Source organism: Cololabis saira, chromosome 8 (assembly GCF_033807715.1).
Source record: "Cololabis saira isolate AMF1-May2022 chromosome 8, fColSai1.1, whole genome shotgun sequence".
In the NCBI taxonomy this organism is placed as follows: domain Eukaryota; kingdom Metazoa; phylum Chordata; class Actinopteri; order Beloniformes; family Belonidae; genus Cololabis; species Cololabis saira.
Window position 1 is genome coordinate 41,716,984 of NC_084594.1, and position 12,951 is coordinate 41,729,934.

The window sequence follows — 12,951 nt, forward strand, 5'->3', positions numbered from 1 at the left end:
ATAAAATGGAAAAGTCTATTAACAACCTTGGTTTTACCAATTTTCTCTTTTGTAATTTTATCTAAAAAGGGTAGTTACATCTCAGTCACAATATCTGTCGGGGAACTAATGCACGGGAATCAGATTTTAGAAAATATAAACAACCCTACCCCTTTTTTTTCAGCTCCCTTTGGTTCATTGTCACTGAAGACACAGTACAGGTAAACAGTAAACACTACAAGTAGGAATGTTTAAAGCCATGTTAATCAATAGGTGATGAAACCGCAGAGGGACGGGAATACTTTGGGTAACCCTTGTCTATCACCAAATTTAAAAAAAAAACTACAGCCGCAAATGACACCTATACTGTGAATAGGCCTCATGTTAATCCTGCATGGGCTTTGAGCCGTCTGGGACGGACCATCACGCTGTGAACATGATGTATTCTTGTAAGATGAATCATCATTTCCTATCTTAGTTTTTTTCTTTGAAAGAAAAAGAAGTCTATGTTCTGTACCAAAGACTGAACGCTCCACCCTCTTATCAGAATCAAGTCCACTAACCCGTTCAGTGATGAGCCGGGGTTGCTGCTTGGCTACGGTCAGTCAGACGCCACCACGGGGACAGAAACCCACTCACACTCGTACATAAAATCATTACAGAATCATCAGCTGACGTACGTTGCGCGTCTTTCGATGGCGGGACTAAACGTCCTGCAAACAACTCAGCAAGGCTCCAACTGAGATCTTGCTCTTTGTCTGCCACGCTGGGCTCTCCCGATGAAAACCATGAGGAGATGAAAGACACGCACACAAACGCAATGTACAGCCAATTAAACCGTACCCCCAATCTCTCCTTCCTCCTCTTCCAGACATGTTCACTGAAGAAAAATCAAAAGAACTGCTTCAACGCTCACCTCTGAACACAATAACTAGGGTTTTAGTTTCATTTTTCCCTCCTCGCCTTTTTCTAGTGTCCACTAATTACCGGGGATTTTTTTTTTCTTTTAATTTCTGAAAATTACAAAAAACCTAAATTAAAGAAAAAAAAAAAAGACGAGTCAGGGGCACAGTTACAGCGAGTCGGAATAATGAGGGAGATAGGAGGTTATACACCCCACTAATTAGCCAGGGTCTTCACAAGTTCAAGGACAGTTTCAATTTAGCTGATAAAGATGAAAGAATGAGGGGGGGCAGGTTTGGGATGGGTTGAGGTCGGGGGGAGCAGTGGGCGGGGCCTCTGTGGAAAACCCCAACATTTTATCCAGAGGCAGTTCAGTAAAGACCATTACACCACAACCTGCACAGGAGGATCATGGGTAACACAAGGGTTAAACACAAATGCACGTCTTCATTCGTGTGTGCACATCCAGGCCCAGGTGTGTACGACTTCTAAAAAGTATAGCTTTACAGACAACGGTTGCGTGTACTCAGTTTAGTAGATTATCTGCTTTTTTCCTCATGAATAACACATTTGTCGCCCGTCCTTGCTGCAGCTGGCCTGACAGAGGGGAAGATGGGAGGAATTTGTTACCAGCAGACTCCGCTCTTGTTAACCAGTGAATTTAATTCCAGTTAATCTGCTCTTCTATGCAAAGTTGTGTTTATTTAATAGGACATAATTACTACATCGGCAATCGCTCGGAACTGTTGACTAAGGACGCCATTTGAGTATCAAAAGTTGAACCACCATCATATTATCTGATGTTAAACAAAGAGCCAGAAGAAGAGGACAGGTCCGGGACCTCTGACACCAGACGGCCTTGCTTCATGACCTCGCTGAACAGGACACAACAAGCCCCAAATGATTTGGCACACCTTCTTGGGTTTGCACAACAGGGTGCTTACGTCCAAGCAGAACCAGCCCACCGTTAGGACATCACAGTGTCCGGTCAACATATGTCGATTAAAGTGACCCACTGAAATGTTAAGAAACACCGCCTGAAACTTGTCAGTGTCTTATTGATTAAGATACATTTGCTGTTTTTTTAATTTATCCTCATCTTTAAAACACACGTCTGAAAAGTATCTGCATATGGTGAACATAGTCCACATCAGGTATTTGTTGTGCCACAAAGGGGGTGCTGGTTCAGTTATCAAATAATTATTAATAATTGTCCTTCGACAATTATTAATAATTAATAAAGTAGATTATTTATCAAATTGAATTATCAAAATGAATTAATCAAAATGGGGCAGCACCTGACATAATCAGGAAAATGATAACTAAACAGCAAAATCAGTCTCAAGGTAAGTTATTCTTCAGAATAATAGTGAAGGAAGGAGTCCAAGCACAGACCTTTGCAACCAGCAGTTGTGACAAATATGTATAAAATAAACACAAACAACTTCTCTCATTCAAATTAATCAGAATGTATTTACAAAAGTTTTAAAAGATAAAACAACACTTAGGATAAATTCAGATGCCTAAGCATAAATAACAACTAAACATTAACTAAACATTAACACAAACTTCAGATTCTATACGTGTGTGTGTGTGTGTGTGTGTGTGTGTGTGTGTGTGTGTGTGTGTGTGTGTGTGTGTGTGTGTGTGTGTGCGTGCAAAAGGAAAGGTGGCTGACAAAGTCACGTGGCGAGTCTTGCGTGATTCAAAAGTGGACAAGATTTTGTCTCATCCAGAGAAAACAAACTCTGAGGCTTTATGACCAAGATAAGGGTGTGTGGAGGGTGGGGGGGTTAGTAGAAGAGGAGGAAAGTAAAACCCAAGACACTAGAATAACTTCTCACTACCGGAAAAACAAGTTCTTCTGAAGTTTCCCACAAAGATGCACCAATGTGAAACTACCTTCACATGTGTGTTCTGGTCATTCAAATGGGAAATGAGGAAGGGCTTTGTTTTCTGTTGTGGAAGAACATGTCATCAAGATCCAGCAATGTGGATGCCACAGTAGACAAACGACAAAATAAACAAACACGCTTCAGCTAATAAACACAGTTGTGACGGGGTCAGAGGTCCGGCTCACAATGCAACTAAACTTGTTAAATGTGTTATCTATATTTCTCGGCCCAGACACAAAACAGCCTCTTACGTGGATCTTTGTAGTTGAAGAAAAAGGTGGTTTGGTCTGGCCGGCCAGCTTTCCTTGGTGAACAGCTGGGTGGTTACGCTCCGCAGGTGATCCTGGTAAAGAGGGTCTCTCTCTCTCTGTCCTGCTCTCCTCATCTCGGTGTGGATGAGTGGTGCATTATGGGTACAGCAGCTGGGCCTCCTTCAGCTCCAGGTCGGTCCAAAGGCGTTCACGTCGAGGCATGCAAGGCTCCCTCGTTCGGCTCCTCTGGGGCTCGGAACATTCGTGGGTCACTCGTTGCACCGCTTTAGACAGACGCTTCTCCGGTCACGATCATGGAGGAGGCCGGCCCGTAGCTAGTAGCTTTTCATGCTAAAATAGGAGTTCCCTGGGACCCTGGCAGCAAGAGAGGGGGGAAAAGAAAAATAGAGATAGGAAGTGGGGAGTCTGCTCTTTATACCTGGGCCCAGGCTGTGACTGCGGCCCCTCCTGCGGTTTGGGGTCCATGCCCAATGAGGGGGCTATTCCTTATCACTGTAGGGCCATAAATGCAAATCCTGCTCCTGCTTTGAGTCATTATGGAGGTTCCTTTGTTCCAAACCATGCGGTCAGATGTAAGAAAATCAAGGCTGGTCTCAGAGTTAGGCCTCAGAGCTGGGCCTTGAAGTTCAAATTAAGGCTTCCCATGTTCACATAGGACTGTTGCCCAACATATTAATGCTTTAAAGCGTGACAATGATAATATTTATGTGAGCTCCTCTATATAAAAGTTTGAACTTTCACCATTTTCATGTTCAGTTTATGTACAAATTGTTGTTGCGCTCAATATGAGGCTCAATGTGTCTTTGAACATATGAGCAGAAAAACTGACTGAGAGTGGTATTTTGATGATCTAGTCATGGATGAATTATCTTCCGTACTCTTTCACAGCAGCAATGTCTCCATTATATGTACAGTACATATTTGTGTGTGTGTGTGTGTGTGTGTGTGTGTGTGTGTGTGTGTGTGTGTGTGTGTGTGTGTGTGTGTGTGTGTGTGTGTGTGTGTGTGTGTGTGTGTGTGTGTGTGTGTGTGTGTGTGTGTGTGTGTGTGTGTGTGTGCGTGCGCTGCTGTGGCTACCAGCTCCTGAGGTCGACCCAGAGCTGCTGGTGGACGTTTACAGAAGAATATCCTGTTTCATACGTTGTTTTGGCTGCACTGTCAGACATTACCATTGTGTTGAACTTGTAAAAACTGCCAATGACATCACTTACCTTCGTAACATTGTTGTTCTGACAGATGAAGAAGTCATCGTAACCAAGCGCGAGCTGAGCCAACTGTCACCCAAAGGCTGTGTCTCATACTAGAAAAATAAATGTATCACTTTAAATAAATTCACCTGATGTGGTACAGAAGAATGAACCCCCTCTGAGTTGACATGGATGTTAAATCAAAGGATTGAGACCAAAACCAGGCTGTAAATGTGTTTAATTTTTCTGTAAAGTTGGACATTTTGGCCCTGTGATAGATGGAGGAGACTGGGGTGACCCCTACCTCTCGCCTGTAATGAGCTGGGATAGCCAGACCCCCCGCGACCCTGCACAGGATTAATCGGGTTTAGAAAATGGATGAATGGATGGAGTTGGATATTTGAACATGGAGGCCAATGGCGACTGACTTGCTTTTGCATCCAGCCTCTAGTGGTCAGGTGAGGAACTGCAACCGATCCCAGTTCTGCGTGGGCTTTGACCTGGAAGTTAGATGATTGGTGCTTGAGGTCAAACCACTGGCTGGCAGTCACAAGACTGCAATACATGTATTAAATAAATGTACAGTTTTCATATTTATTTTTAGTTTTTGACTCAGTGATGAAATCATTCTCTCATGATCCAGCCTTTCTTACTTAACGAAAGAAGTAGCTGCTTCTTTTGTCAAAAATATGTAATGAAAGTCATAAGTACAACCTGCCTCATTAACAGAAGTATACTATTATACGGTACTAGCAAGGGTCAAACCAGCGGGCTAAAACTCTGTACTATAGTATTTTGTGTAATTTGTACGAGCCACGAGTAACAACTATTGTGTTTTCGGCACTATAAAGCGCATTTGAAATCCTTACTTTTTCTCAAAAATCAGGTGCACCTTATGTATGATATACATATATAATGTTCTTACTGACCTCGAACCAGTTTTATGTGGTAAACTGCACTGCAATGACTTTGGGAGCGACGAAGCTGCTCCGCTTGATTGATGGTTGGACCGTTCAAACACATTAAAGTCGGTCCTTGGTTGGATACGGATTGCAACGTCAGATAACGTTAGATAACTAATTATGTAGCGCTAGCAAGCAACCATCATCCAACATCTAGTCCATGAACCTTACTGTAATTAGACGTCAGGTTTTTAGAAGAAACCCAATTTTCAAATCTGTATCATAATCCAGTTATAATCAATTGTTGGAATACAACGTTGTTCCAACCTCATACTAACTTCAGGTGTCCGCTATCGCTGGCAACGATGAACCAATCAGAGAATAGTATGTAGTACGACACTTACCTCGTCCACTTTTTATTTGTGTATTCGTGGAAGATGTAAGATTTAAAATGTGTTTTTCTGTATTTGTTACAACTGAACGATATTCGGAGTTATTGTGAATGAGTTGAATAAAGCTTTGTTTGTTTTACTTTATATATGTGGTATGATGCGCCTTATAACCCGGTGTGCCTTATGATCTGCAAATTACGGTAATTCACACTTGCGCATTGGTCGTGTGACATTTACATCCAAGAATGTAATTTCCAACATTATAAGAAATTACCAGATTCTTTACAAGAATGGATTAAATATGGTGATTAAATATGCATATGTCCTGATATTCTCACGTGATTGACTGATGAGTCCAGTGGGCACAGAGACTCTTAGGTCCATGTGTTTGTCTTCCTTGTGTGGCTATTCACCCCATCTGCCCTTTTCTGGACCCACAATCCTGTTCTGCTCTTGGTAAAGAGCTGTCAACCCCCATCTTTTGATCCTTCTTTTGTGGCAGTTGCTTGTCCCCCAAACAAACTGGGATCAGCAGAAACCCGTCTGTAGAAAAGGGCAGAACAGACGGCCTTGTGTGATTCCCAGACCTCGGTGCGTCAGATCCACCGTATCGGTTTCATGTTGCATATCGTGCATTAAAACGTGCGGAAAAACCAACACATATCACTCCACGCTCCTCCTTGTAATTTTATTACAAGCCGCCTGCGGCATTCAGTAAACAGTGTTAATCTAATCACATACATGAGGGGGCATCTCATTAAAGGAAAATGTGTCCCGCTGGAAATATATTATGACATTAGTGAATTCCTTGAATGTTGAAATGCAGCTTACACGAGCGTGTCTTCAGCGTGGCGTATCAGAGCTGGAGGGGAACACGTCAGCACATTTACAGCACGGAGCAGTTTGACTTTAAAGTCAAGAGAAGACGCTCTGGACGGGACGTTGCTGTTGTGATTGACACCATCACCCTACATGTGATGTGAGATCAACGATTGGATTGGATTGGATTGGATGGATTGGATTCAACTTTAATAATCCCCAAAGGGGAAACTTCATTGCCACCATGGCCAAAACAATACAACATAAGACAATCAACAATAGCCATTAACAATATCTCCACCTAAGGACAGCAGTGGATCAATACAACAGCAAAATAAGTGATCAATACAAAAGATCATTACAACAGCAAAAAAAGTGCAATGTGCAGTACAAGGATTAATATAGCAGCAAGACATGACATCAGCAGTCCAAGTTAAAAAGTCTGGTTGCTGCAGGAACAAAGGACTTCCTAAGTCTCTCTGTGGAGCATCTGGGCAAAAGAAGCCGTCTACTTCTGCCACTTCTCACAAAAAAGCTGTACAGGGGATGATCATCTTGGGACAGGAATGCTCTGAGCTTCCTCCTAGTCCTCTGCTCTGTTCTGACCTCCAGAGAAGAAGGCCTCATACCAATGACAGATGCGGCCTTTTTAATAAGTTTGTTAATCCTGTTCCTGTCCTCCAATGTCAGGCTGCCGCCCCAACAAACAACTGCATAAAAAAGGACACTTGCTAAAATGCCATTATAAGAAAGATTTAAAAGGGATCTGCTGATGTCAAATGATCTGAGTTTCCGTAAGAAAAATAATAGATGCGTTTCAGCGTTGCTGCTGTAATGAAGTGGTGACTTCTCCCTGGTGCGGCGTTATCGTACAGCCGGTCCTGCTCCGTGACTGCTGCTTGTCACAAATCAACACGTTTTGTTTCATGTCAGTCTGACGCCATACAAGCCATAAAAGTTCAGAGATCAGGTCAAAAATGTACCTACATCTGTGACATCCTGCATGTGTATCTGAAAAACACATGACTCTCCTTTTCCTCTCTCTCTGTGTGTCTATCTTTGCAGTGGGACGCCATCAATGAGATGGACGAGTACTTCAGCCCCATCCACACGTACCAGGTTTGTACCATTAGCCATTATCAAGCCACTTCCTTTCCCTGTCAGGGGATAGAACTAAGATATTTTCTCAGCTTTCAGCGTTCTATGCAAGCACTTGCTGTTTTTTTTTTAGTTTTTTTTTTTTTTTAAAGCAGTATTCATATCAGAAGTGTGAGTTTGAAAAAAGAAAATATCTAAACCTCTTTGAAATTGAGCCTTTTGATTACAGTTGCATAATCAAGTAACAGCAGAAGGAAATTTCTCATTTTCACAAAAATATCGGTGGATGGAGGTTTCCCGTCTGGAAAAGTCCAACTTTGATGTCAGAAATCGGATTTTGTAGTTAATGTCAGGCCCAGACTCAAAGCAGGACTCAGATGAAGAGATATTAGATAACAAAGGCTTTTGTTGAATTCACCGGAGACCTCGGACCGAGTGACAAACAAATGGCTATAAACACAAATAGACACTATACTCTGAATATAGAGAGAACAATAAACACTCCAAGAGGAGGGAAAAATAAGTCTGATAAAAAGAAAAAAATAAACACAAAATGCTCCATATGGAGGAAAAACCTGTCTATATAAAATAATTTGGCTACAAACACAAATCACTCTTAAAGAGGAAAAAACCAAGAACTATGATCTAAGCTAGGATATAAGTCAACAAACAAAAAAAATCCCTCATTAACGAGGAATAAACAAAAGGGCCATGAATCTAAGCTAAGGTAGAAAAAAAATCACTCTTGAACGAGGAAAACAAAGGGCTATGAAATTTAGCTAATGAAAAAAATTACAAAAAAAAAATCACTCGTCACGAGGAACCAACGGGTTACCATGGCGATTTATTATGGCGATTTATTATAGCGGTTATTATAGCGATTACTACGGCTGTGGACACGGACCAAGGCTCTGGTGCAGGACAAGGACGAAGACACTCTGGCACAAGACAAGGGGAACACAGACTATTTAAACACATGGAGGGAAATAGAGGACCGGTGGAAACACAGACTGAGACACATGAGGAAGGGCAAGGGACCTGAAACCAGAGGAGAATTACTTTTCAAAATAAAACAGGAAATAACAGGACAAAACAAACCCAAGACAAGACAACTTCACCAAGGTGTGACAGTTAAAAAGCTCAGTTCCAGCAGATTAATCCTCACATTGACCTGCTGATGATGTTGATTGGTGTATTTACTTTATGCTCCTCCTGAACAGTGTGACATACATGTTTTCATACGCTGATCCTGACCATCACTCTCAGGTCTGCAACGTGATGAGCCCCAGCCAGAACAACTGGCTGGTGACGGGTTGGGTCCCACGACAGGGCGCCAGGAGGATCTACATCGAGCTCAAGTTCACCCTGAGAGACTGCAACAGCATGCCAGGGGTGCTGGGCACGTGCAAGGTAGTGCACACACACAACACCAGGAGGGGGGCGGAAAAGAGACAAAAGGGGATGTCAATTTGTTGCAGAAAGTTGTAAAAAAAAAAAAAAGAAGCTTTGTAAGTGTGCCTCACTCTGTTCAGATATACAGGTGGTATTTAAAAAATGACTATATTGTCTAATTAGTAGGGGTGTAACGATGCACTAATCTCACGATACGGTACGATACACAATATTGAGGTCACGATAACTATACGATATTATAGCAGTATTTTTTTAACAACCTTGAATGAGGAACATATGACTGGAAAAAATGGTCTTTTATTTGAAAGACACAAAATACAAAACAATACTGTGCATTTGCCCTATTGTTACAGTTTGTAATGCTTTATAACTGTTTAAGTTTTAAAGAGAAAACCAGGCCAACCATTTTCCACAAACTGAACTAAAAGAAGGTTATTTTGGTAATTCAGCGTTCATTATTTTATAAATCTATTCTTTATATTCTGATGTAAATCAGGGACTATAATGACACTAGTCAGTTTATCTGTAGTGATTAGTCTGTTTTAGATTGGGCGGAGTGATACGCCACAGTACGGCACTAGGTGCTGGTGTTGATGTTCTAAAATCCTACACTGTTGAGGGACATTAAAGTACACTGGAACTCAGCAGAAGTTGTCCCCGTGTTTATCCTACTCACGACCCGAAAAAGGTTTAATTTAATAAGGTAAGGCTTAACTCTACACCAGCCTTACATAAGTAAAAGTTCAGAGCTCAAAACAGGACCGCAAAACGGTACTAGTTTCTTCTGAGCGTAGTCAGATTTTGGTCCGCAGGTCGAGGCGCGGTCGGCACAAATACACTGTGCGTTACTACTCAACACAATAGATTAATATTAATAACCCAATATCGCGATACAGTTTGTCACCTCCACGACACATATCGTGACGTTTTTGTATCGCGAAATTTCATGGCACGATATGTTGTTACACCCCTACTAATTAGTAATAAAAGTAACAAACATTATTCAGCTCAACTTTGGTTGGTTGTAAATTTGGTATCAGTAAGATGGATGTTCTCTTCCCCGTGAAGGCGTCCAGACAGTGGTGCCGACCTGGCGAGCCCGTCTGATACTTTCACACTTTTCATGTTAGCGCCAATTATCAATCTATCTAACAAATCCAGGTGTGAGATCAATTTAATGACTCAAATATAGACCTAACACTGCTTTAGAGGGAGAGAAATGAACCAAGGGCAGCACTTGCACGGTGCAGATATGCCTTGGCGGTGAACTGCAAAGACGGGATATTAATGTCACGGCGAGGAAACTTCTCTCTGCTCTGCATTCTCTGAATAGTTTCTCATGTTGCTGTTGTGATAAATTCATAGAAAACAAGGAGTTTGAGTGAAAAGATATCCTGAATAATGTTTTGAGGGTTTTATGAAATAAGTCTGAATTATGTAAGGGATAATGCCCGACAAGGTGTCCATTAACATGAATTTATAGACGACGCAGGGGCGTGAACCGTCCGACACGAAGTGGAGATAGTTTCCTTAATCGTTTTATTAAGCTGCATACACTATATGATCAACCATTCAAAAAAATAAACGTTTCATTAAGCTACAAATATTAGGCTATCAATCATTCAAATAAATAAACAAACGTTTCATTAAGCTACAAGTATTATCAAACGTTATATTATCAAATTAAAAGAAATCACAAAATCACTCATGTCTGCGGTAGCCGGCTCTTCTTCTCTGAATCTCCGTTGCCGTGGTTACCACCTGGCAGTTGATCCAGCGCAATGATATTAAAAATATCAGGCAATTTGACCAAACTTGTTTTCTAGGTATAAGTTATCACTTTTAATGTACACCTGCCAGCCAATCAGAATGGAGTATTCACACAGGCCGTGGTGTAATACGCTCTAATGCAATGAGCCGCAGCAGTGCAGGCCCGTTGGAGCGGTCATGTGATTGCGCAGTACTGTACACAGTAGGTGTGGTTAGTAGAATGATGTTTCCCGGCTGTTTTTCTGTGTGTGGTTGGTTTGGTGTGTTCCTTTCACTGACCAGTCTCTCTGTCCAGCAGTGCTGTTGGTTAAAGGGAAAGTTCGGTTTTTTTACAACCGAACTTTCCCTTTAAATAAAGGAGATTATTTCTTAGTCCTGTCTCCCAAACCCTCCACGCTTCTACATGACTGTCCTGGCTACGTTGTTGCCCATAAACTAAGAATACAACATTTTTCACATCTTCTCATGAAACTGTGAAGAAAAAGGTGAATAGAAATGAGGAATATTTCTAAAGAAAAACAAAATTATTCCAACTTCAGAGCAGAGTTGAGGTTTTCTGTTTTGATCTTATTCTCTTAAGAAAATAACATAGAAAGTCTTTGAAAACAAAGTTTCAGACAATAGTTGTCACCGCTGAGGTACAAATAATTTAACTCTGGGATTTATATTTGTTCAAAGAATTTATTTTGTCACTACAAGTACCACGTCTGGCTAAAAAATCCCCAAAACAAGTTGCGTTATCCTTCTGCCTTAGTAATTTCTTTTTCTGACGATAGTATAAGGTAATCTATTGTATTGATTGTAATGACTTAAATGGGGGAACAGAGATTCAAGATTAAAGCAGTTTACGCTCTGCAGGGAAAGTCTTATTTTGCAACTTCCCAAATGAGTAACTAAAATTAGATTAAATGAAATAAAATGTTTACCCTTAGCATAATAAAAGCTTGCTGTAGTATAGAAAACTAAATAAATTAAAACAAGTATGTGATGTACGAAAGGATGGGGGCACTCTGGATGTAAGGTATAGGGTGTATAAGCTGTAGATGTTAAATCAAAGCTTGTTTAGTGATCAAAATATGTTTATTGTGTATAATTTTGCTGGTACTTTTGACCATGTACACCTCGTCTGATCATGCACTCACTTTGATAGCTTTTCTTTGCTGCATCTGCACGTAATGTCTTGCTTTTTTTTCCCCCCTTGATGTTTTATTGAAGGTTTGCAATATACAAACAATGTACAACAATCAGTCATTTCAGTTCACAACCTGTGCAACATCAGCAGCACAGTCATGCATCATCAACAACAACAACAAATGACAGGTAAAGAAAAAGTAAGAAAAATAAATTAATAATAAATAGAAAAAATAAATAAATAAAAATACATAAAAGAAACAAAACCTTGCTGTGACAGACTTCATATCTCGCATAAAATAAGAATTATATTTGTGACAGTTTAATGATTGAAAATCTCAGAATGAATATCCATCGTTGATATACATTTCTTATTTGTAATTAACTTAAGAGACTTGACATAATAATCAACTTCAATCAAAAACAACTTAAATAATGGAGAAGAGTTTTATTTTACATTTATGGATGTGAAATTTTCCTAATAAAATATAAAGATTGACAATAGTACATAGCTTCTTTTCTTTCAAAATAAGTAATAATGTCTTGCTTTGGGCCGTGAAGAGTAATGCCAACGCTGTCTTCTGCAGGAAACCTTCAACCTGTACTACTACGAGTCGGACAGAGCGGTGGGCGCAGGCATCCGGGAGAACCAGTTCATCAAGATCGACACCATCGCTGCTGATGAAAGTTTCACGGGCGTGGACCTGGGGGTCCGCAGGCTGAAACTCAACACCGAGGTACGAGCTGCACGATCAACTACAAACTCTAAACTATCAAACTGAATAGATACTTCAGGTAAATCTAGTCAAATGCAGTTTTAGCATGTATGAGGAGGGACCCAGGGTCCTGCGGAGCCTGCTCTCCCTTCATCATCTCAGCATATACAAAAAGCAGATCTGGCTTCATTCAGTGTCTCGGGAAATACTTTGATATTGATTACTTAAAATTTGATTGCGGATTGTGGAAACGCAGCGTAATTGATGTCTTACTTTGTTGAAGAGACGAAGATATGAAAGATGCTGCATTATTTATGTTTACTGTCTGTGAGAGTTAACTTGAGCTAAATAGGTTTGCTGTTGAATTGGTAAAATGGTCTGACTTTGGATATTTCCCTAGTCTCTCCCTGCTTTGTTCCTACTGTACCGGGAACGTGGGGAAAACCTGACAATACTGCAGCAAGCCACGGAAAT

At 40.8% G+C, this 12,951-nt stretch overlaps 1 protein-coding gene across 1 annotated transcript in view; it reads left to right on the plus strand.

The window, feature by feature from the left end:
• The window catches only part of epha8 (eph receptor A8), a 206,199-nt gene that overhangs the window by 65,656 nt on the left and 127,592 nt on the right, over positions 1–12,951 (plus strand). Inside the window, exons 3-5 of the mRNA XM_061728015.1 lie at positions 7,415–7,468; positions 8,714–8,857; positions 12,349–12,498. Of these exons, the coding sequence (XP_061583999.1) occupies positions 7,415–7,468; positions 8,714–8,857; positions 12,349–12,498 (348 nt within the window). The remainder of the gene's footprint in view (positions 1–7,414; positions 7,469–8,713; positions 8,858–12,348; positions 12,499–12,951) is intronic.